A 25,267-nucleotide genomic window follows, 5' to 3' on the forward strand; every position below is an offset into this window, starting at 1 on the left:
TTGACCATTTACCTCACTCAGAAACACCCCAAGTGTCCTCCGGCAGCTGGTCTCCATTCCCAGCCCCAGCCCCCCACCCCCAAAACCAGTAATGAACTTTCTCTCCCTGGCCTGCCTCTCAGGACTTCTCACATCAACGGGGTCACACAGCACGTGGTCTCTTCCATCCGGCGCGTTGCACGTCGCGTGTCTCTGAGGCTCTCTTGGAGCGTGGACCAGCTCAGGCCTTGCGCCCTCTGCAGTGTTGCAGTGTGTGCACGTACCACGGTGTGTTCATCCACTCGCCGGCTGACGGGCGCTGGGGCTATTGTGAATAACGGGACAAGCACCAGTTTACAAGTTTTCTGCAGACATATCTTTTCAATTCTTCCGTGTTTATTCTTAGGAACCTGGGTCACATGGCAAGTTTATACTTCAACCTTTTAAGAAACTGCTACACTGTTACCCAAAGGGGCAGCTCCAGTCTCTTCACATCCTCACCAACGTCCGTCATCACCCCTCCTTGGCTCCCAGTCCTTCTAGGGGGTGGGAAGTGGCATCTCAATTTTAATTTTCATTTCCCTAATGACTAAGGATTGTCAACCTTACAAATAAAACAGACAGTTATTTTACCAGCAAAACAAGTTTATTCAGGAATAGCCAAAGAATTGTAACTGAGGATGTGTACACTGTGGTGGACCACAGGCAAACCCAACAAGGGAGAGGAACGCTATTTTATCGAGAAAAAGGAGGAAGCTGGGAGCGGCGCTTTCGCATCAAAGTCCATTGGAGGAAAGCGAGAGCTCAGGGTAACGGCGGCTTCTCGTTGGCTGAGTTGCTGGGGTTGTCGATTTCTGTTTGGGATGCACCAGACATTTCTTCCTGTAATGGACATTTCTTTCTGTTGTGACCCGTAACTGACCGTCTTTCCTGTAACTGACCTTGAGTGGTACTGAGTGGGAGCTCCCCCTTCTGGCCTCCCGACTCCACTTTAAGTGACGTTTCCCTTTAACTTCCAGAGGATGGGGAGCAAGTTTTCATGTGTCAATTGGCCACTTGTCTGTCTTCTTTAGAGAAATGTCTATTCAAGTCCTTTGCACATTTTTTACATGAGTCGTCTGCTTGTTAAAGCATTCTTTATATACTCTGGATAGCAATCCTTTATCAGTATGATTCACAAATATTTTCTCCAGTCTGTGGCTAGTTTTCTCATTTCCTTGAAGTGGCTTATGACACACACAGATTTTAATTTTGATGAGGTCTAACTTATCAACTTTCTCTTCTATGACTGTGCTTTTAGCATCATATATAAGAAATGTTTGCCAATCCCAGGGTCCTGAAGATTCTTGTCTATGATTTTTTCTTCTAAGTTTTATAGTTTTAGCTCTTACATTCTGGTGTATGATCCATTTTGAGTTAATTTTTGTATATAACGAAGGGTCTAAATTCATCTTATTGCATGTGGATATCCAATTCTTCCAGCCTCATTTGTTAAAAGGGCAATCTTCTCTCCACTGAACTGTCTTGGTACCTATGAAGAAAAGCAAATGACCATGAATGTAAGGGTTAACTTCAGGACTCAACTGTACTCAACTGTTCCACTGAGATAGACCAATTGATCGATCAATCTAGACACATCCTTATACCAGTATCACGCTATCTTGATTAGTGTAGATTTATAGTAAGTTTTGAAATCTGGGAGTGTAAGTTCTCCAAAATATATATATGTTTTGTTTTTTTTTGGTGAGGAAGATTGGCCCTGAGCTAAGATCTGGGCCAGTCTTCCTCTATTTTCTATGTGGGTCGCTGCCACAGCATGGCTGCTGACAAATGGTGTAGGTCCACACCCAGAATCCAAACCCACAAACCCCAGGCCACTGAAACAGAGCATGTCAAACTTTTCACCACTATGCCATGGGGCCAGCCCCTGTTGCAGATTTCTGTTTCTGCATTCGTGAGGTATACTGATCTGCAGCATCCTTCTGTTTGTCTGGCTCTGCTAGTGGGGTAACGGGCACCACACTGCACAGCTGCTAAGCATTCCCTCCTCCTCTATTTCCTGAGTCTGGGAAAAACTGGTATTATTTCTTCTTTAAATATTTGGTACCATTCACCAGTGAAGCCATCTGACCCTGGGCTTTATTCTGTAGGAAGAATCTAGTTTCTAGTCCAATTTCTTTGTTACAGGCCTATTAAAATTTTGCAGAGGCCGGCCCAGTGGCGCAGCAGTTAAGTTTGCACATTCCACTTCAGTGGCCTGGGGTTTGCGGGTTCAGATCCCAGGTGCAGACCTACACACCACTCATCAAGGCATGCTGTAGTAGGTGCCCCAATTTAAAAAGAAGCAGAAGATGCACACGGATGTTAGCTCAGGGCCAGTCTTCCTGAGCAAAAAAAAAAAAAAAAAACAGGAGGAAGAGTGGCAGCTGATGTTAATTCAGGGCTAATCTTCCTCAAAAAAAAAATGCATTTCTTTTTGACTAAGTTTTGGTAATTTCTGTGTTTCTACGATGTGTCCATTTCACCTGAATTGTCCAATGTGTTGGCATAAAGTTGCTCATAGTATTTCCTTACAATTCCTTTAACTTCTGTAAGGTTGGTAATAATGTCTCCTCTCATCCTGATATTGGCAGTTTGTGTCTTCACTTTCTTTCTTGGTCAGTGTAGCTAAAAGTTTGCCAAACTTGATCTTTTCAAAGATCCAACTATTGCTTTTTCTTCAGTTTTTGCTTCCTATTTCACTTACTCCCATACTAACCTTTATTCTTTCTTTCCTTTGGTTTGCTTTGGATTTATTTTGCTCTTCTTCTTCTAGATTTCTAAGGTGGATGCTTACACTTTTGATTTGAGATCTTCTGAACAGAGGTATTTACCGCTATAAATTTCCCTCCAAGCACTGTTTAGCTGCATTCCATAAATTTTGACACACTGTGTTGTGATTAACACTTATTAGGAAGTGATATTCAATTTATTTTACAAACACCTCTTTAATGATCACTTATCATAGTTTTTGCAAAGGTCAAATTCCTTTCCAGGAAGGTACAAGGAATGTAATATAAAACACAGCTTACCAATTAGCCAACTCAAGCTCTGTAGCTCAGGTTCTGAAAAGTAACACCAAACATAGTCAGTGTGCGCTGTCTGTCCATGCACACAGCCCAGTAATCAGACTAACGCGAGCGATCTGGAAAGGAAACAGGGATGTGGCCAGCATGAGGCCAGGCAAACACGCCCCCAGGTCACAATTCAGATGGTGTGTAGACCGAGTTCCAGCCTCTTAATGACAAACGTGAATTCTGTGAGAAACACAGCTATGCTGGTTATCGAGAGAAACTCCAAGGGTACATGACAAATGAACTGTTATGAAATACTATTATTTTGTTCCTATAATAAAGTAGTTGTTTCTTGTAACAAAGAATAGGTATCTTCCAAAGTTATAAAATGAATCAATCCATTTCCCAAAACTGACATGTGAGAGGAAGAGCACATCCTGCAGGCGAAAACCATTCTGGTGCAGCGACTTCCTGTCCTGCAGGCTGCTTCTTGTTTTGTTTCACACCTATTGCCGGGTGTCCTTCCAGGAAGAGAATGCAGGTAGTCTCAAAGTGACCTCAGTTCCATTTCTGACAGAGCTGCCAACTCCGCTGGATACTGAAGCCTGAGGGTCCTTTTCTATCAGGAAGTCACTTATGGCCAAGAGCCGGCAAGCGTCACCAGGCTGAGATCAGAGGAGGAACTAGCAGGCTGGCTCACGGACGAGGGACACAGCAAAGCCGTGTACCGACGATGCGAGCAACCTGGAAACAGATGCGCAGAACTCCCAGGGCAACACCTATGATTGTTTCATCGGTTCCAAAGTCTTCAAGAATAAGATGCTCACGCTGATATAAAACATAACCTAAAGGTTTAAAACAGAGGAAGATTCAGGTCATGGGCATTAGAAGCACCCCGATACAGCCTCACAAATACACAAGCTCCCGACGTCTCGCTGCCCCAGATCCCAGGCGGGAGTCTCCCTCGAGCGAGCACGCATCACCCAGGGAGGGGAGGGGTGACCGGAGACCACAGCCCCTGGCCCAGTTCAGTCTGCACAGAGCCTGGACTCCGAACACCTACCCAGACGACCACGTGGCTGAGTCTCACCAGCAGGAGAGACAGCAGCCTGAGGTGGATGTGCAGCACGATTTCTCGTTCTTACCGCTCATCCCTAAGGACCACCCATTCCTGACGATTAACAAAATTAAGGTGCAAGAGATTCCTATTTCTTGGCTCTTTAATTCCCTTCTACCCCAGATGATGTAATGTAATGGTGAGCTACAAGCACAAGGTCAGACACTGAGGAAAACGCATACAAAAAGCCACCTGTAGCAACTGCATTTTCCAGAAGGGCTTATTTGGGCTCATCAGAGACCATTTTCAGTCTCCTTTTCACAAAGCGTGTTAACTGTTGACAGGAAAGGGACAGAAAGGTAGGAAAAGACTGGGGCGAACCTGTGCAAGAGAAAACGGCATGTCAGCAACGAGTCATCACGTCACCTGGTGCCTGCTCGGCCCCCGGCTGCTGGGCTGGTCACTGCACTGTCCCCTGCAAGCCCCGGTCACCAATGTGCAGTGATAAGGGAGGAGCGGAAGCAGACCCTGCTGCCTGCTGGGTATTACTCAGAGAAGGAATTCCATGTTAAACGAGGGAAGTGCTCCTGACTCCAGGGAAAACCCTACAATCGCCAAGCCAGGCAGGGCCGAGCCTGAGGCACGACCCGCAGGGTTACCTGGGATTCCGATTTGGTCTTCTGTCTGCGATGCCCTTCTCTTTGTGGGCCTCCTAAGCATGCACGACAGGAACAGCGTTCTTCCGCTGCGCACTCTCCCCTTTCAGGAAGCAGCCTGAGGGGAGCTGGGCAGCAGGGGCCTCGGGGGCAGTTCTCAAGTTGGAGTGTGGGCTCAGCATTCGGCTGACAGGACACCATCATTTCACCGGGGACCACACTTGCCATTGGCCACCAGGCCTGCCTGCTCCCCAGACTTCACAGAGGCTGTTAACAGGTGACAGCACCAGCTCTCAGCTGGCCTGTGACACCAATCACAGAGTTATGGACATGCTGTGCAGTAAGAGAGCCCCTGGTGGAGGCGGCCAGTGCAGCTGGGGGTGCCTCCTGACTCCACCTGGGTCAGGGCTCAGCTTCACGGACATCCTGCAGGCACTCTGAGGCTGAGGACAGTGCAATGCAGAGAGCCACAGAGGGACACGGGGGCACCTGCGAGGAGTCTGCGCAGAGCGCTTCTCCTGATGCCTCAAGGTGCCCCAGGCGCTGCATGGACCACGGACTCCGTTCTTCAATTAGGTGCTTTCATCCCCTGCTGGAGATTTTCCTCTCAAAGCCACTCAAACCCAGAACTTTCTCAAAGGATACCCCAGTCTGCGTTTCCCAGTGAACTAGTACGTAACCATCTGAAAAAATTCATGACACAAGATTCTTAAAATCTTCCTTTTAAAGATCATGCAAAGTAAATAAATCAAGCACAAAATTATACTAACATGATCCTTAATAAGGATCCTTAACAAAGGTATGATGACAATTTAAATTCATAAACACTACAGTTTTCACAAAATAGAAAGGAATTTTGGTAATACAGTTAGTTATAAAAAGGAACTTCATTTTCTTAGAAAAATTAACAATTAACCTCAGAATAAACTGGTTGATTACAAAGGCCTCTCAAATCAATTTTGAAAAATTTCTAACTTACTTTTCAGTCAAATGTAAGATTCTTTCCACAGTGTAAGGAAAACATTAAAATGCTTTGGTTTACAAAAGTCCCATTTTAATAATTTCTTTCCAAAAATCCTTAAACTTTTTTGAAATCCACTAAACCCTGTAATACCCATGAGAAAGGTAAAGCTGGTCTCTCTTCAGAGGAGGCAGCGGTGAGGAACAGAGCCTTGGCTATCAGGTAACTCACCCGGCTCCCGCTATGATGGGTGTTCACCCAAAACCACACCCAGCACCTCGCCCCATGTTCCAGCCCAACACTGTAAGCAGAGCTGTCTTTAAAGGTTAGGAAAACACGTGACAAAACTTTAGGAAACCTTAAATTATAAAGACAGAGAACTAGGAAAAAGGCTTTGGATTTCCCTGATGATAAGGAAACAACTTGAAAGGCCACCTTGCCACTCATGATGACACTACAGGATAGTGCGCACGTCCAAGCTGAGAGGCAGCAGGTGTAACGCTGAGCCGGCGAGGTCCTGGGCACAGCCCAGCTGATCCGACGCGTCTGCACCGCTGCCCACAGGAAGCCGCCCCCGCAGGATGCTAAGCGGAAGAGCCTGGCGGGTTCCGAGATGTCAGCTAACGGTCAGCTGGGAGAACGATGACAGTAAACTGAGAAAAGCTGCAGTTTGTACCACACTTTCTGTGCTGTCTTTCTCAAAGCAACACCACACTGCTCTCTGATTTATGGAGAATTAAAATGCCTAAACGGCAGTCACGAGCTCCTCCATGGAGCGTGGCTCAGCGGGCAGGACACTGGTTAGCAACAAATGCCATCACCAGCTCCACGGTAACCATCCAAAGCCCAGATGTCACTGCTGGGATCAGGCCCCTCGCTGACCCAGGGGAGCAGAGGAAAGCCTGTGACACAGGAATATTCAGGAGAAACACAAGCTGGCTGGCCTTCCAAATCATCTTCTAGTTTTATATGCAATATGGCCATCACTTATTGAGAGTAATTCTCAGGGACATTTTTGCAAAAACAAGTTACTCTTTCCTAAGTGCTGTAAAGAAACAGGAATTTTCTTTAAACAGGTATTATTCTGGATAAACAAATTAGGAGTTTGCAGATGTTTAAAAAAAAATCATGCAAGGAAAGAAACTGAGGCACAGAGACAGTTTTAAAATAGAGAACAGAGACCAGCCTCCGAAACACGTGCCCAGGCTAGTTCTATCAGGCCTTGTGAAGCCCGCCCCAGCACCCCCAACTCCCCACGTCATAACCGTCTTATAACTTCACCTAGTGGCAAGCTGGAATCATGTAACGATGACCGCAAGCTTTGGGACCCACCTTAGTTAACCATCTCTCTGAGGTGGCGGTACACCAGACGGATCTACAGTGACCTGGGAACGAAGAGCAGTCTTCTACGGAACAGCTTCAAAATTCACAATTATAGGACAAAGAACTTTCAACGACAAAATAACTATTTATACCAATTTTGTCCCATAAAAGATTTCAGGTGCCTTATGAATTATTGTATATACCCACATTTACAAAATCTACTAGAGGAAAACATACATTTGTGCTACTATCTCAACAGCATTCAAGCTGAGTTCGGTTAGAACTGACTGGTTCATAAACTACAACAAAGACCTGGAAGACACTCGCATCTGAACCCTCACTCAAGCTTAATGAGGCCAGCCGCAGTTTCCAGGTGGGCCTAGCATGTCCCAAGCCCATCACCTGCTCCGAGGAAGGCAGCCCGCCATCATGCCTTCTCAGGAGGACAGAAGGCGCCTCGGCACCCAGCCCTCCGCTCTGCCGGGCGCCCTCTGGAACAACATGGCGATGGTACATGTGTGCACCCGCCTCGGTCACCGTTCTCTGGCCATCTGGACGGTTACTTCCTTGGAGCACACGTTAAACTAGAATGAGATTCTGTGGCAGTTTAAATAAAGCAGCTTGCTTCCCTCAGAAACAAAGACTGTGGGGACCAATGTTAAAAATCCATACCGGAAATTTAACAACAGGGAGGTGAGGGCGGGCCCCGTGGCCGAGTGGTTAAGTTCGTGCGCTCTGCTTTGGCGGCCCAGGATTTCACTGGTTTGGATCCTGGGCGCGGACATGGCACTGCTCATCAGGCAATGCTGAGGTGGCGTCCCACATGCCACAACTGGAAGGACCCACAACTAAAATATACAACTATGTACCGGGGGGGGCTTTGAAGAGAAAAAGGAAAAATAAAATCTTAAAAAAACAAGCGGTGGAAGCTCCCACGAACCTTCAACAGCACCTCCTGCACAAACGTCGGCATGCGCTGCGAGATGCCAGCGTTCCAGAAAACACTGAAACGGAAACCATCCTGACTGACGTCCTGACAGTGAAACCAACAAGGTGGAACTCCGAGTGCGATCTCAGAAATCCAAAGCAAATGTGTCACAGCCTGAAATGACGAAGCTGCCGCCGGCACAAGGCCCTGTGAAATGCCAGCACGAAGGTGACACGTCCCTGTGTCAGGCCCAGGTCCACATCTCCCTGGAGATGCACAGGCATCTTCTGAGAGAGCAGGGCAGAGTCTCGCCACTCACAGACAAGGAGAACAAGTGAGAGTGTTCCGTCAACAACCCGAGAGAGCAGCGAGAGGCAGTGGGCAAGGAGATCAAGAACCAGCAATCCGCTCACCTTCCCAGGCTCTCTTCCTACACTGGATCTATCCACTCCTTTTATAGCAAACAGAGCATTAGCATCCTTTTAAAAATAATTAGTTTGTCAAGAATAATGCCAACAAGACTGCTTTCCCACTTACAGGTTAACAGTAAGAAAGGCCAAATAAATTCTAATATGGTGCTGTGGGCTGAACTGTATTCCCCAAATTCATCTGTTGGAGCCCTAACCCCTGGTACCTCACAATGTGACTTTATGTGGAGATGGGGCCTTTGAAGAGGTAATTAAGTTAAAATGAGGTCATATGGGTGGGCCCCGATCTGATGTGACTGGTGACCTCATAAGATCAGGACACACACACACACAGAGGGACAACCGTGTGAGGACACAGGGATGGGACGAGCGCCTACGAGCCCAGGCGAGAAACCAGCCTCGACCTGGAATTTTCAGCCTCCAAACAGAGAGAATAAATTCTGTTACTCAAGCTGCCCAGCCAGTGGCATTTGTCACAGCAGCCGGAGCTGACTGATACACACTGCGCACAGCAATACCACGAAACACTCCCAGTGGGCTGCCACCTGCATGTTCATCACGGCCCAACCCTGGTTAGAAATACAATTGCCAAGTTAAAAAAAAAGGGCCAGTGGCAATGGCTGAGGCATTTCTGTGTTTCTTACAAATGTGTGTGACTTAAACAAAGGGACATTTGGTGATGAATGCAGTTTCCTGCGCAAGGATGCGCTCCTCCCTGCGAGCTGCTCAGACAGGCACTCGAGTGGGGGTGAGGGGGAGGGGGTGGACAACACGACACGGAACATGACAACAGATCCTGGCCCACAGACTCCATCCCAGCAGACATGTTTTCCCATCCGTAACACACCGCCTTCCCCTGCAGGACTGTTCTGAAAACGACCACAATCTGATGCTTCCTAGTGTGACAAATCAGGCCTGGGGTAAATTAAGACACAAACCCAGTGGTTAAAACCACTTGACCACAGCCTTACAGGACAACTCAAAGCAACACTGAGCAAAAGCCAGACTCCCAGTGAGGAACAGACATGCACGGAGCAAACACAGTCCCTGCCCAAGTACCACTTTCAGGACAGAGGCCCGTTCCTCAGGGCCCCTATCCTTGGTTTCTAATGGGAATGCCCACAGCCCTTCACAAGCGTACGCACAGCACTGTGGCAGCAGCTACCAGATTTCTTACAAATCCTTTAGGAGGCAAATTCAAGGGAAAAGCTTTAAAGCTCTCTTTGCAATGTGTATGTGAAACAATTCAGAATGCTGAATTTCAACCTTGAGTTGTTAACTTTATTTTTTGCCTGAGGAAGATTCTCCCTCAGCTAATATCTGTGCCAATCTTCCTCCACTTTATAGGGCTGAGCACAGCATGGCTGATGAATGGTGTAGGTCCGCACCCAAGAGCTGAACCTGAAAACCCAACGCACCGAACTTAACCACTATGCCACCAGGCTGGCCCTTGTTGATAACTCTCGACGTTGACACCGGGTTGTGAAAGCCTTCCTCCTCCTGCCCTCAGCACATCGTAGTCTGCTTCAGCGGCTCCGACATGGCGACACAGGGCTGTGAAGGCCCACTTGAAGTGCTGGCCCTCCAGAGGACCTGTGGCAGTCGGCGTGCTCTCGGGGCTCTTCTGTTCTCCCAGAGCACGAATCCCCAAAGCACAAACTGAAAGTGATGACGGGATGAAGAGAAAAGCGGAGGCGGGCACGTGCCTACATGGCAAGCGGCCGCCGACTCACCTCCTGGTGACAGCCAGCTGACAAAGAAACGCATGGGAAGGGCCCACACTTAGTGTCACCACCGCCACAGCTGCCAGGTCAGTGCACCACCAGGTCCCGTGCTCTCTCATGAAAATTAAGCAGAAAGAACGCAATGTCACTTTTAGGCAAAATGCTGTGTGCCAAAGCAATCCCCAAAAACTGTCTGTCACCGAGTTACCAAAACTGAGAGTTTTGTGGCCAATATAAAGGCAGACAGAGACTATCTAAGAATGTCTGGAGAAATAATTTGAAGACTCACCACATTGTGAGGCTCGGCAGTCTGAACACTTACAAACATGTGACACAGGACAAACCAATCAGCACAGAACTAGGGATGAGACTGTATACTAGGGGCAGAAGAAGTCTAGGTTTTTAAAGAATATTAACTTAACAATGTGCAAAGTGTCTTTGAAATATAAAATAGTATCCACATTCTTGTGATAAAATTATTTAAAGTTTTTCAACATCATTTCTCTCCAAAATATATTTTTTTCAGGGAAAAAGTAACCTTGGGTTCCAATTCCTACTATACAGAAACATAGATTCCTACATTCTAGTGACTAACATAAAACCTTTTATTATGCCATGCAGAAATAAGAAAACACTTTCTGCTAACAACTTATGAAATAAGGTTACAAAAAATTGCCCACAGAAATTACCAGACGACAGATCAGCAGGATGGCTTGGCCGAGGCGGCTCAATTCCGAGACGTGAACGCGGCAGCTCGGAGCCTGCGCACAGCTGAGGGCCGGGGCCTGCCGGCCTCTGCGATCCTGGACCAGAGGCTCACCCCATGCCTTCGGCACTGGACAACATGGAGAGGTCGTGCCCTCCTCATAGGGTTAAGAATTAAGCGAGGGAGTGCGTGGAAAGTGCTTGACAGGGCACTTCGCAAGCCTCTGTGGGCGCTGTGTGGTGGAGGGCTTCCATGGTCACTGAGCCCCGTGGCACTAAGGACAAGGAGGGACAGCCCATCCGCAATCCCCCCAGTGAGGATCCTTCACCCAGACGCCAGGCGTCAGTTACAGACAGGAGCCAGCAGCCGCCAACCCACACACTCATCCTGCTTGGTCATTCTGGGGGAAAGTGTCTCCTGGGCTTACCTTCAATGCCACAACCACCACCTGACTGGTGGGAAGTGGACGGTGGGACCTGGCCCAGGCAGCCCTGGGCTTCCCGTCATCTCCACCCGACACCTGTCTGCAGCTCCTCCTGCCAGGGCTGAGAGGCCAGCCCTGTGTCCCCCGGCCATTGTCCCTCGGCCACTGCAGACGCCACACAAGACCGGCCTCCCTGGGTCACGCCCTGGCAGGTGGCAGAGGTGACTTCTCCTGTCCTACCTAGCCTTGGCCAGGGGATCCTTGGGCCAAATGCACCAGGGAAACATAAAAAGAAACAAACCTAGGGGGCCGGCCCCGTGGCTGAGTGGTTAAGTTCGTGCGCTCTGCTTCAGAGGCCCAGAGTTTCACTGGTTCGTATCCTGGGTGTGGACATGGCACCACTCATTAGGCCACACTGAGGCGGCATCCCACATGTCACAACCAGAAGAACCCACAACTAAAAATATACAACCACGTACTAGGGGGCTTTGGGGAGAAAAAGCAGGGAAAAAAAAGAAGATCGGCAAAAGTTGTTAGCTCAGGTGCCAATGTTTTAAAAAAAACAAACAAAACCCTACTTAAAGGCATATCATAAACTCTATTTTTTACCTCACTGGTAACAACTGCCCAGGAAGATAGGACAGAGCACACACAGCTCAAAGCAACCCCTACATGTCCTTGTCCCTGCCACTGAGGAATGGGCGTTTGCACACAGAATCTCGGCTGGCATTCAAGTATTAATAAAAGCATCATAGGCAATATACAGAGCAAGAAAAGATGTGAAGTATAAAATACACATTATTTAATTCTATTTCAAACAATTCTTTTAAGCTTAAAATTTTATGATAAATTAAAGTTTCTCATTAATGGCAAATCACAGCTTCAGTCTCTCTCACTACACATTCGGGATGCTGATTCCTGCCCGTCTCCTTTCAGGTATGACTAAATATTATCACTCAAATAAAACTCTCTTTCTTTCTGTTTCTATGTATATCTGACATTTACATGTGGTGAAAGGGGAAAAAAGTCACTTAAATCTTAAAGTAAAACTTTAGAAACTGTTTTAAGAAGCAGGTTTAACACATCACATTTTGCTCATGAGCACAAAATTTACAGTCAAAAGTTGCACATAAAGGGTTTATTTTAAATGTTTTAAGGATAGGATAGAGTTACATCATAATTATAAAAATTACTTACAGAATTAACAGATTTATATTGTTTATACTTCTAAATGCAGAGAACAGGGGACCGTCTACACACTGTATAAAATAAAATTAAAAACGAATTCAAGCTTGAGAGATGAGGTCATTTACCTAATTTTAAAATGCGAACACGAAGACCTCTGAACTAGACACATTCGTTCGAACTGCACTAATGATGGAAAGTACAGAAAGCGCAGCATTTCAAGGAACCACAGACGTTTCCACCATCGCTGTTTTGTTCTAATAACCGTTCCTGTTTTGTCTTTGGAGAACTTTTTTTTTTGTTAAGACAATCAGCTTAAGAATGTTTTCAGGCACTACAATTTGTGACAATCAAAACAGTCTTCTGATGGGTCCACAGCGTTCAGAGATTCAAGCCCAATGCACTTCGGGGTTTGGCACGTGAAACAACAGAAATGCAGTCTGGTTTGGAAGTACTGACTGCGTGAAGAACCACAGTCCCTTCAAATGCTGCATGACAGACAACTGGAGAACCACCCTCATGGCACGACACCGCTTCACCAGTGCATTGTATCCTACAACCACTGAACAGCACAGTAAGCAAATACACAGAAAACTGAAAACAAACAAAAACAAAGAGAGAAAACAAAAAACCTAAATATCTTTAACATGCAAGTTCAGTTAGTTACATTGAACATTCTACTTAGAATAGAGCATGCAAAAGGATGGTCTGCTTTGAAGGTTTTCCTCTGAAGGTTACGTGGCAGCCGGACATCACACACGCACACACGACACAGTAATACTATAGCAGGTCAATGAGGAAGGCCAATACGTTTTATACAGAGATTCATGTCTTGTGTTGTCACAAGTCCCATGATAATTTTGGAAATTGATGTTGGATTCCTAGAACAAGGAACCAACATTCAGGTACCAGGAAAATGCAAGCAACGCATGCAGATCTGAAACATGAGCCTAAAACGAAGCCTGAACACTCGGCTAGGGAGCAGAAGTAGTCACAGCATCATTAAGTGTGGTTTAAGCCACCAAAAGAAAAAAGAATGAAAAAAATTAGAAAACAAAAATAACCCCTTCCCCTTCCTTCAGCCCTAAAAACAATACATGGAACGACGATTAAAATAATGATACAAATAATAATCCCATGTCACATTTATCTAGAGTGGCAGATCACATGGTATTAAAGTTGCTAAAAGTACTTGCAGGAAAACCACAATGCAAGTCATTAAGTAATGCTGGAAATGTGTCCCCTGACCCAACCTCAGGAAACTGCCAAAGTACTGTGTTTTTTAGCCCAAAGTCACTGTGCCATGTGCGCACAGTCAGCGCGCTGGACACGCTCCCTCTCTGGGCCGCACGTCTGCTGGGGCTCAGGGAGCCAGGCTCGGCCTGGAGATTTACACGCAGCAACTCTTACGAGAATCACCAGGAAGACAAGGGACAGATCTGTGGCATGATGCTGTTCAGGCAGGGAGGGGCATCTAAGACCTGGGGACTGGCTGCAGGGAGAAGGTCACCCCTGGCTGGCTGTGGTGAGGCACTGGGCACACTGCAGAGAATGCGGTGCTGTATTTACACTGTGTGCAGGGTTACATCCAACACGAGAAGGCACAGCTTTCCTGAAGGTGAAACTGGGCACTGCACAAACCACGCACAGTGAGGCCATGAAATGGCACAGTCTCTACATCAAGAGCAGCCCCGACAGAGCGGGCTGGCCCTCCAGGGTCTGACTGACAGCATGTGCGTTTAGCCTTCTGCCCACATCTCAGGTAAGCTCTCCAGCCTCCACGGAGATGGGTCCCACATCCACCTTTCTCCTAGCTTTCAGACCGCCAGGCTCACCCAAAGCAAAGCGACAGATGGCTGGTCCACTGCTAAACCAACCACTTTTACAGTTCTATTTCAGTTAAAACAACCCTGCAGGAATGCGCCACGAAAGGCTTCAGTAGCTAAGGGCTGCTATCACTCACACCCACGAGCTGGCGCAGGCAACTGACCCCAACGTGGCAGGTCCACTGAATGGAACACACCCACCCCAACACCTGAGCCAGAGCGGACAGCACCACACAGGTGTCAGACCTCAGCTGGTATCTGTCTCTGTATCTGTGTGGAAAAGCCTTCTGACCATAATCCTACATCAGTAATTAACAGTCACGAGAGTAACAGCGTCCCAGAGAACTCATTAGGAAGCAACAACGCCACTCTTAAAAGGACATTTCAAATAGAAACGCAGTGTTCTTCCAGGAACTTAGCACACAGGCACAAACCACTGACGCTCTGTTGCCTTTAAATCCGTGTGCGAAGCCCCAGATTACTGATGTGTGCAAACCAAGGACCAAATGTGCGGTCCAAAACACACCGGTGGCCTCACACTGCGGGGACCAAGGACCTGGGATTGGAGAAAGAAAGCATTTATGGTAACAAAAAATGTAAACAAAAAACTTACAAAGCTTAGAATTAAAGGCAGCCTTTTACCCAGATTTCTAACCATCCTGTCAAATTCTAAGGCGGGTCAGTCATGTTCACAAGCGAGTCTTGTTTGGACACCTGGTTTACAGCCTCCAGACTGAAAGGCGCTCTGAAGTTCTGATCTTCAGAACAAGCTGAACGTCCACGTCCCTGTGCGCTTCCTGTGCCCGAATTCAATCTTAAATAAAGAGCAGTAAGATACTAATATGACTCACTTGGGTCAAGCACTCCTGTTAAACTGGAGAAAATTATTTAACCCCTGTCCCAATCCACAAAGAAAGGACTGCCAATGAAGTGTGTGTGTGTGTGTGCGTGCGTGTGTGTGTACGCAGATCTATGGGTGTGCATATATATATTATATATATATACACACAGATATAGATATAGATACATATATATCTCAAAAAAGGCAATAACAAAAATACCAAACTATGCTTGCATTGTGGCAGCAGACTAAGAGTGTTAAGAGTGAAGGGAAAATGGATAAGATCCATTACAGTTTTAAATGACTGTGATACTAGCTTAACTTTGACCAAACTTGCCTGTAACTCCCCTCCAGACAGATAGACTTCCTTTAAGAGGAAGGAGCTCCTTACACAAAATGCTTTGTGGTCACATAAATCTGTACTACTCAGAACAAAACCAGTTCTGCTGGCAGAGATTGTGGGTTCGCAGGGACATTTAAGCTTTCATTAAACTGGAAAGCAATCAAGTCTTTATGTCTACAAATTATACATTTAATAGTTCCACAAATTTGGCAAAGTTCGTGATGACATCTAGGATGTTTTCACCAAATCGTAGACATAAATATGGAAATCATCATCAAACTTGATGAAGTAGACCGACGGCTTGGCCTCCACCTGATGGATGACCATGCCAGTCCTCTTGGAGCCATCTTCTTTGGCATATTCCACCTGTTTGCCTACCAGGCTGTCCACAACTTCTCCTGGTTCCCTCTCTGCTGGAGGTGAATCATCTGTATTTAAAGGGGGAGAAAAAAGAATTTAAAATCAATTTTCAGACACACACCAGCTCACATGTCATCTATTTTAATAATAACTAAAAATGGTTTTAATATCCTGAATTCATCTTGATTATCTAGACCAAGAGTCAGCAATTTTTTCTCCAAGGGCCAGACAATAACTAAGTTAGGCTTGAGGCCGTGTGATCTCGGCACCAACAACTCAGCTCTGCCATCGTCACACGAGAGCAGCCACAGATGATACATGAGTAAACAGTGTGGCTGTGTGCCAACAACACTTAATTTACAAAAACAGTGTGCCCACCCCCAAGACCTGGACATGTACATGATTTTGAAAATTCTAACAAGAAATTCTTTTGGCTCATGTTTAATTATAGCTGAAATTACCTGAGGAGGTAAGGACTAAAAGAAGGAAAGGGCTTAAGGAAAAAACCTAAATAATTATTTAACTTCTTAAAAATAACTGAGTTACTTCGAAATAGGATTTCAAGGCAGATAACACCCAGTGGGGTTACTGGGAATATACTGTGCACTCAAAGTGCCTCAGTGTGCCTCGCCTTACCTGTGAATCCCTAAAGCTTCTTCCTCCTCAACATCACTGCATTACGCATCGTCTTCCTAACCCAGTGCCCAAATGAAAGGGACTTCTCTGCTTTAAAGATAGGTGCTGACTGGACTCCACCCCCAGACCAATTACGGCTGTATCTCTGAGGATGGCCGAGGCACCTGTCCTTGTTAAAGGTCCCCGGGAAAATGTGAGTGTTGAGAAACACTGCCCTGTGACATGGCAGGAACTCAGTCAGCTCTAGGATCACACATCAAATGAGAGGAAACCATCACCACAACCAGGAAGGAGCCAAAGGAGAAGGGAACAGGGTTAGAGCCAGGCAGGCAGAGGCCGTTTCAGAAACCCCGGAGAGGCCAGGTTCTCTTCCACGCAGCAGCACAGGGCCCTCAGGTGGGTGCCAGCCATGCCGGCACAGCCATTAGCAGGGCACCATTTTATTCTCACATGTGTCCTGCTTTGGACCATATCGTGTATTGATGCCAACAGGACTTTGCCTCTTTGGTTCCAATAAACTCGCTCAGTGAATGACACAATCCAAAACCTGCTGTTCTGATCTCTGGTACTAACAGTCACACAGCACAAACAAAATGCCTGAGCACAATGCTATCAGTTCTTTTAAACGGGGAAGTGAAGAAGCAGCCTGAGCGAACGCTCTTCTTCAAAATCACCGCTCCCTCCAGCAGCAGCACCCCACGCATGCTTCCATGGCACGTCCCGTGGACAAAGGCATTCCAGATACACGAGCGCCGTGTTTACAGCAGGGTGAGCGAAGGAGCAAGGGAAGCGCACAGAGGCCAGCATGGAGCTCTCCTATCAGAGCATCGCCACTGCCTCAACGGCGGACACACTTCCATTCCACCCACATGATACTGAGCAGGTTGGAGGAAGAAAGGAGAACGAGGAAAGAACACGGGTCGGGGAGGTGATGCGCAACCCCCCACTTCCTATCACCAAGCCAACAGCACTTACTGACTGGACACTTCTCTATGAGAAAGTTAAACACCAGCTTCACACCGGCTAGAGAAATGCTTTTAAGGAAGGCTCTCATGATAATTAAACTCCTGCCCACACCAACACTTTCCAGTACACACTTACAACTAAAGTACACAAACTTTAAAAAAGTGTATCTAAGAAGGTACTAAGTCAGGGCAAGATGAGCACGTAAATAGGTTCACTGACTGGCTCGTTCACAAGAACTAAAAAAAGGAAGAGAGATGTCACACCGCTAACATAGTGAATGTCTGTCAGCCACATCTGTCCAGGGCCAGGGATTCATGTGTTTGAGGAAAGGCTACGGAATAGTTTAAAAGAGAACATGCTTAGCCAAAAATGAAATTAAGAAAATAATTCCATTCACAATAGCATCAAAAAGAATAAAATACTTCGGAACAAATTTAACAAAGGGAGTACAAAACTTATACTCTGAAAACTGTAAGACACTATTGATAGAAATAAAAAAAAATTCCAATAAATGGACATCTCATGCTCATGGATCAAAAAGCTTACCACTGTCAAGATGGAAACACTCCTCAAACTCACCTAGAGATTCAAGACAAGCCCATCAGAATCCCAGCTGATGTCTTCACAGAAACTGACAAGCTGGTTCCAAAATTCGTAAAGAATTGCAAGAGAGCCAAAACAATTATGAAAAAGAACCAAGTAGGGGGATTCACACTTACCGACTTCAAAACTTACCACAAAGCAATGCGGTCAGGTGTGGTACCGGCACAACCACAGACAGCAGACAAACGGAACAGAAGTAAGAGTCCAGAAACACCCTCACACATCTGCAGGCAAGTGGCTTTCAAGAGGGTGCCAAACCACTCAATGGGGAAAGAACTGTCCTTTCAAAAAACGGTGCTCGACATCGGGACTGTCACATGCAAAAGTATGAAGTGGGACCCATATGCCACATCAAAAACAAAAATTAACAAAATTCATCAAGTATCTAAATGTAAGAGCTAAAGACCTACACATAAGAACTAAAACTGTAAGACTCTCAGAGGAAAGCATAGGGGTAAACCTTCATGACCTTGATCTTGGAAATGGGTTTAGACACGACAACAAAAGCACCAGCAACAAAAACCAGATAAACTGGACTTCATCAAATTAACAACTTTTGTGCTTCAAAGAACACCACCCAGAAAGTGAAAAGACTACCCACAGAAGGGAAAAAGGATCTGCAAATCACAGGTCCGACAGAGACCTGCACCCAGACACAGACCCTGCCAAGACAGTAATGGAAGACAACCCGAAGGACATACAGGCCAAGGATACCAACTGACATTTCTCCAAGGAAGACAGACAAACAGCCAATAATACGTGAAAAGATACTCGACATCTTTAGTCATCGAGGAAACGCAAACCAAAACCACACGAGACACCACTTCCCACCACTAGGATGGCTAGAAGCAACATGGCAGGTACCACCCGTGTTGCCGAGGACAAGCCAGGAGCCTCGTGCGCTGTGCTGAGAACCTGCAACGGTGACCGCTTTCAGAGTAAGTCTGGCAGGTCCCTAAAATCAGAGTGCGACCACTCTGACCCACCAGTTCCACTCCCAGGGACACACCCCGGAGAAGTGCAGGCAAACGTCCACACAGAGCCCTGCACACAGACGCTCACAGGTGCGCTCCTCATGATAACCAAAGGCCCGAGAACAGCCTGGACGGACACCAACAGACCAACGAACCAACACAGGCTCTCCACCCAGCGTGCTTCTAGCAAGTGTGGCGTACTGACGTGCTGGAACACACGAGAGAGCCCCGAAAACACCACGCTGAGCAAAAGGAGCGAGTGGCAAAGGACCCCATGTTACACACTCCACTCATATGAAAGTTCAAAGTCCAAAACACAGAAATCTATACAGAAAGCAAATTATTCTTGGCCAAAGAGTGAAAAATTTCACACAACTGAAAGAATAATCAAATAATTTGCAAAAGAGTTAATAAATATCTTGTTCTAAAATTCAAATTCATTTTGAACTATCAAAAATAAAGTCAATATGCACTTACTGGAATCAGGCATAATGCGAAGGTCGCCTTCTTTATAATCATCTAAAAGCTGGTACATGTACAAGACAGGATCTTTCTCATAGGTGATGTAAAACCACGTGTTCATAATAGGGGCACGTGCCAAGACCATTCCCCTCCACTCGTCTTTAGAGCCATCCTCGGTCTCAAACATGTGCTCCACCGCTTTGCCAATCATTGTGTCGGCTAGGTGTGCATCGCTGATTCGAGATGTTGCTGGGGACAAAAAGACAAGCGATGGTTGACAAAGGGTTTTACTGAATACGTACTGTGAAGATTGAACTCCTTCAAGGAGACAACCTGAGCCGCCGTCCACGCAATAGCACGCGATCGAGCGGCAGAACCCCCGGGGCTTTAAGAAAGACAAGCATCAAACTCACACTGCCGGGCCCAGATCTGATTCCACACAAACTATTTTATCCCAGGTCACTTATCGAGAGAAGCTGCTATTGTCCTTTTTATTTTTCTGAACTCATGTGCTCTTGGTACCATACCTAAATCAGCTTCTAATTGTTCGTTCAAGGTATAAAGTGCTTTTTGTTATTGTTTAACAGTTATTTTAAATTTTGAGATAATTATAGAAAAGTTGCAAAAACAGCAGCGTTTCCATACGCCCTTCACTACCTGCCCTCCGTATCAGCATCTTACACAACCACAGACCATTTATGAAAACTAAGAAATTCCCCTACTCAAGGCAGCGGTGTGGACTCTGGCCCCTAAGGTCTGTTTCCCGAGCACGCAGAGTGATCTTTGGGGCAGTTCAACTGCTTACCACACTCCAGTGCTCTCATTTCATCATGTGAATAACCAGCTGCTTCTCACAGCTTGTGTGGGCCGCGGCCACCAACCTCTGCCAGCCCTCTGCCCTGCTATCGTCACCTTCCTCCTGACTGCCTACCCCTCGGCAAGAGGCGTCCTTCCTCTCCTGGGACCGCCTGTGCTTCTCCCCATCCAGGCCCAGCGCTGCCCCCACATCTCCGGGGGCTCGTTCCTCTCCAAGACCACTCCAGGGAAAGTGGCCCTGCCAGTGACAGTCACCCTCCCCGTTTACTTCTGAGTGGCCTTTACCGTGATCTGCATCTTGTTTTACATGTTTCACCTGCTCTTAGCCTGCACGCTGTGATGAAAGCAGAGGCCTTTCCGTCTCGTTTCCAATACCAAGACCACAGTGGTTCACCGTTTTTGTACAAATTAGCTATTTCAGAGGCGAGCGGGCCGTATGGTCAGCCTCCCACTGGTTATCAACAGCCGTGCCCCTGCGGCCCTGCTCTATGCCCTTTAAAGAAGTCGGCAAAAAAGGAGAGGCTTCATTTCTTTTTAATACTGGGAAAACTAGGGAGGATCCTACTGATCTTAAGTTTTCTCCAGTTTTAGACAATTGTCTTTTTAAAACAACTGGCACTTTTATTTTACTCACTCATGAGTGCTTCTAGTTCTGCGAAACAAAATCCACAAGAACAAAGATTAGAATTTTTTGGTAAAGATAGCGCTACCCAATTTTTTTGGAAGAATACTCCGAACACATATGGTGATTTTCTTTGTCTAAGTACTCAATAATTATCAAAACTTACATAGAATTCCCACTATGCATGAAAACAAAAACAAAACAAAACAAAATCCTACTAGTTTCTTCCTACCAGAAGTTCTCCAACTTCTCATCTCAGGACTCCTTTATATTCTTAAAAATCTGAGGACCTAAAAGAGTATTTGTTTATGTGGATGATAACTATCAATATCGACTATTTTAGAAATTATAAATGACACATCCAAAAAATATTTATTTAAAAGTACCTACATAAACAACGTATCTTTAATAAAAAACTATTTTCTAACAAAAATTTAGTAAGAAGAGTGGCATAATTCTACATTTTTGTAAATCTCTTCCTGTCTAGCTTTAAAAAAGGACAGCTGGATTCTCAGATCTGCTCCAGCATTCAATCTGTCACATGTTCTTTTGGTTGATGAATAAAATCCAGCCTCACAGAGAGATGCTGTTGAAAAAGAGGAGTATTCTGTTAGTCTTTCAGCTAATTCTAGATATTCTTCTATGATACTGCATCAAAACTCAACAAGTGCTAGCTCCTTGAAGGTTAACTGCAATGTGGAATCTGAAATTATCAACTTGTCACACTGTTAACTTAAAACTCATTTGTCTCCAGAATACATAAAGAACTCCCACAACTCAACAACAAAAAAATTAAATAATCCAATCAAAACAATAGGCAAAGGACCTGAATAGACATTTCTGCAAAGATGATACACAAAAGGCCAAAAAGCATATGCAAAGATGCTCAACATCATTAATCACCAGAGAAATGCAAATCAAAACCAACAGAAAAAAACAAGTGTTAGTGAGGATGTAGAGAAACTGGACCCCTTCTGCACTGTTGGTGGGAGTGTAAAATGTTACAAATGCTATAGAAAACAGTATATAGGTGCCTCAGAAAATAAACATAGCATATGAGCTAGCAATTCCACTCCTGGGTATATCCCCAAAAGAACTGAAAGCAGGGTCCCGAAGAGATATCTGCACACCCATGTTCACAGCAGCATTATCCACAATGCTAAAAGGTGGAAGCAACCCAAATGTCCATCCAGACGAATGGATAAACAAAAGATGGCATATACATGCAATGGAGTATTAGCCTTAAAAAGGAAGGAAATCCTGTCACATGCTACAACATGGAAGAACCTTGAGGATGTTATTAAGAGAAAGAAGTCCGTCAAAAAAGACACATATCGTATGATTCCACTCACAAGGTATCTAAAGTAATCAAATTCATAGAAAGAGAAAGCAGAATGTTGGGTGCCAGGGGCTGGGGGAGAGGGAAAGGGGAGTTGTTTAGTGGGGATAGAATTTCAGATTTGCAAGATGAGAAAGTTCTGGAGATGTGTCTCCCAACCACGTGAATATACTCAACACTACTGCACTGTGCACTTAACATGGTCCCACAGGGCCGGCCCGGGCCGAGTGGGTGCGTGCGCGCGCTCTGCGTCAGAGGCCCAGGGTTTCGCTGGTTTGGATCCTGGGCATGGACATGGCACCACTCATCAGGCCACGCTGAAGTGGCGGCCCACATGCCACAACTACAAGGACCCACAACTAAAAATACACAACTATGTACCGGGGGGCTTTGGGGAGAAAAAGGAAAAATAACATTTAAAAAAAAAAGGTTCCATAGTTACTTTTGTGCTGTGTGCTTTTTACCACAAAACAAAACAAATTTCAGTCTTTGAATGGATCTTTCACCAAGACATGATATCGTATCATCACGCACTGCAGAAAATACTGGGTCTGCTGCGTTACGCACATGTTCAAAACAGTGGGAAGCTGTAGCGTGTAACCGTGAAAGCACGAGAGTGAAGAGGGCAAATTACACTGAATGTTATTATGAAAATAATTCTGACCTCACAAACCTCCTGAATGGGCTTCAGGGAACCTCAAGGGTCCCAGACCACACCGTGGGAACCAGTGCTCTGTGCCGTCACGTTTTTAGGCTGACTGACTGACTCTTTTCTCCACCTTTAGCTTAAGGAAAACAAAACCGTAACTACAGTCCGATGGACTGCCTGAAGCAAACGAGGAAAGACTGTTTTCTTCCTACACGGAATGTAAATGAAGGTCAAATAATTTTTCAGGCCAACGTATCACAGAGCAAATTAACTAATTAAATGAAGCACGTGATACATTGCTGGTTTGCATAGGGGCCTCTGGATTTCCTTTTTTAAATTGCTTTGCTGTTTACAAAAGTAATCTACGTCCACTGTCGGAAACCGCGATGACCTACAACTAGAAAGAAGAACATTAACTCTCAGTCCCACCACCATAGATGCTTACATATTTGGGGGTACTCTGGTAGGTCAAACCATTTTTTTATCAAAATATTTTTTTTCTGTCCTATGATGACAAAAAACCTAACTCACATCCTGCAGCAAAAATGCAGTAAATTTCAAATCATCAATTAGTCTTTCCCTAGAAGGGGTAGAGACTAAAATTCTGCATCAGAAAAAGAATGCACAATAATTACTACAAATAAGTGATATAAGGGTTTGGATTTTTTTTTTTTGGTGAGGAAGACTGTCATTGAGCTAACATCTGTGCGAATCTTCCTCTATTTTGTGTGTGGGATGACGCCACAATGTGGCTTCAGGAGTGTGTGTAGGTCCATGCCCAGGATCGGAACCCGTGAACCCCAGGCCACCGAAGCAGAGCACGTGACCTTAACCACTACACTACCAGGCCAGCCCCTGGATAATATTTTTTAAGCCTTGAAGGTCAGACTCGTCAATGTTAGTTTCTTATGTAGGAAACAGAGTCACGTCAAGGTCAAGAAGAAATAGAGGATGCGTCTCATGAGAAAGAATGAGGTGTTCAGTTGCACTCAGAATAGATAAAAATGTTTAAAATGCCAGATTTACTATTACACAATTAGTTACCCTTGGGAATAAAATAAAGATTTAAATTTAAAGAAAGATTTCTGTGAAAACTGCATGATGTGTACAAGGGATGAGCACAGACTCAGCATCTGACATACAAAGGGAAGACGGACAAAACACGTGCTGCTCTGGAAGGCGTTAACCTGCGGGGAGTGCGCGCGACCCAGGGATACACGGCACGGACAAGGGGCACGGGGACTAGGGAAGCTTCTTCCCATGACTGTGAGACCCCAAAGCTGCACCCCCAACTCAGACGTGCGGAGGCTGCAATTGCTCAGGGCACGGGCTCTAAAGACACCTCCAAAGCATCATCCAGCATCTGACAACCCCACTGCAAGAGCAAGAGGACAGTTCAAAGGAGACTGATGAAAGCCACGCTAAGCTGGGTGCATCCCACTGGTCTTAAAAATAAAATAGGTCATTATTATTAAACTGACACCTTATGCCTTAAGGAATTTAAGTTGTGCAAGGCAAAACTGACTCACATGACATTTAAACAAAGAGCTACTCATTTCTACAAATCCTGTGCAAACAGCCCCTAAGGAGTGGTATATTAGAGCTCACATTCTCATTGCTTACATTTTGGCTGAAAGTACAGTTATTATTTATGTAATAATATACAATGAAAGATACTTCACATAAAGATTCTAAAATTAATGCCTAAGATTTTCTTTAGCTATTATAATCTGATGAAATAAATATGTAAGATATTTGCGCTAATGAGAAATATTCTTACCCATCAAAGTCCAGATAAATAGTGACCAAAATGTGAGAAATAATGATGTTAGAAATTCAAAATGTGAGAAATAAGCACATTAGAAATTATTAGATTATAAACTTCTTGGGGAACAATTTGATACATTTCTCTATCCCTCGCAGTTCCTTGAACTGTAGTTTTAGAACATCTGCTGGTCAATTTTTGTGGATTTGGTGACTGATTTAAATGTGTATAAGGAGTGACTCACTCCAATAAACATAAAAATAAAAATACCAATAATGCAAAAGAATCATCAAAGCGCAACCATTTCAATAATGACGTTTCAAGCATGTAACACACAAACAGGAAACAGGACTTACCGACTCTGTCAGGGAGGACTTCGAGCGCAGACACTCTCTCATCCTTATTAAGTTCTAGTCCATAAACACAGTCAAATCCATCGTACTTTATAAGATACAAAGAAGGGTTTACAGGCACCTGGTCCAGAACGGTTCCTTTCCACTGGGTGACAGGGCCATTCCCCTCTCTCCACCCATGCTGAATCCTGCAGCCTACGATGTTCCGCCGGGGCTGGGACACAGGTTTGCTCGGCCCCACACTGCTCCGATGTTTTCTGTATTCACACATATACACACGTAAGGTAC

At 45.5% G+C, this 25,267-nt stretch overlaps 1 protein-coding gene and 1 long non-coding RNA gene across 13 annotated transcripts in view; both read right to left on the bottom strand.

The window, feature by feature from the left end:
• Positions 1-606: 606 nt before the first annotated feature.
• On the bottom strand, positions 607-6,261 carry LOC139078440 (uncharacterized). 3 transcript variants are annotated; one of them, XR_011531376.1, is made up of 3 exons: positions 4,749-6,261; positions 3,051-3,877; positions 607-1,510 (listed from the first exon to the last, which is right to left on the bottom strand). It is a non-coding gene; the product is annotated as an uncharacterized lncRNA (long non-coding RNA). The 3 variants fall into 3 exon arrangements; XR_011531375.1 differs by lacking the exon at positions 4,749-6,261 and adding an exon at positions 4,471-4,599; XR_011531374.1 differs by lacking the exon at positions 4,749-6,261 and having other exon boundaries at positions 3,051-4,384.
• Positions 6,262-12,362: 6,101 nt separating this feature from the next.
• SPIN1 (spindlin 1) overlaps positions 12,363-25,267 on the bottom strand; it is a 76,399-nt gene continuing 63,494 nt past the window's right edge. For all 10 annotated transcript variants that reach the window (XM_070589828.1, XM_070589836.1, XM_070589832.1 and 7 more), the window contains 3 exons: positions 24,983-25,236; positions 19,451-19,684; positions 12,363-15,862 (listed from right to left, as the gene is read on the bottom strand). In XM_070589828.1, coding sequence (XP_070445929.1) covers positions 15,663-15,862; positions 19,451-19,684; positions 24,983-25,236 — 688 coding nt within the window. In that variant the 3' untranslated portion in view covers positions 12,363-15,662. The remainder of the gene's footprint in view (positions 15,863-19,450; positions 19,685-24,982; positions 25,237-25,267) is intronic.

This window comes from Equus przewalskii, chromosome 22, assembly GCF_037783145.1.
Source record: "Equus przewalskii isolate Varuska chromosome 22, EquPr2, whole genome shotgun sequence".
NCBI classification, from domain to species: domain Eukaryota; kingdom Metazoa; phylum Chordata; class Mammalia; order Perissodactyla; family Equidae; genus Equus; species Equus przewalskii.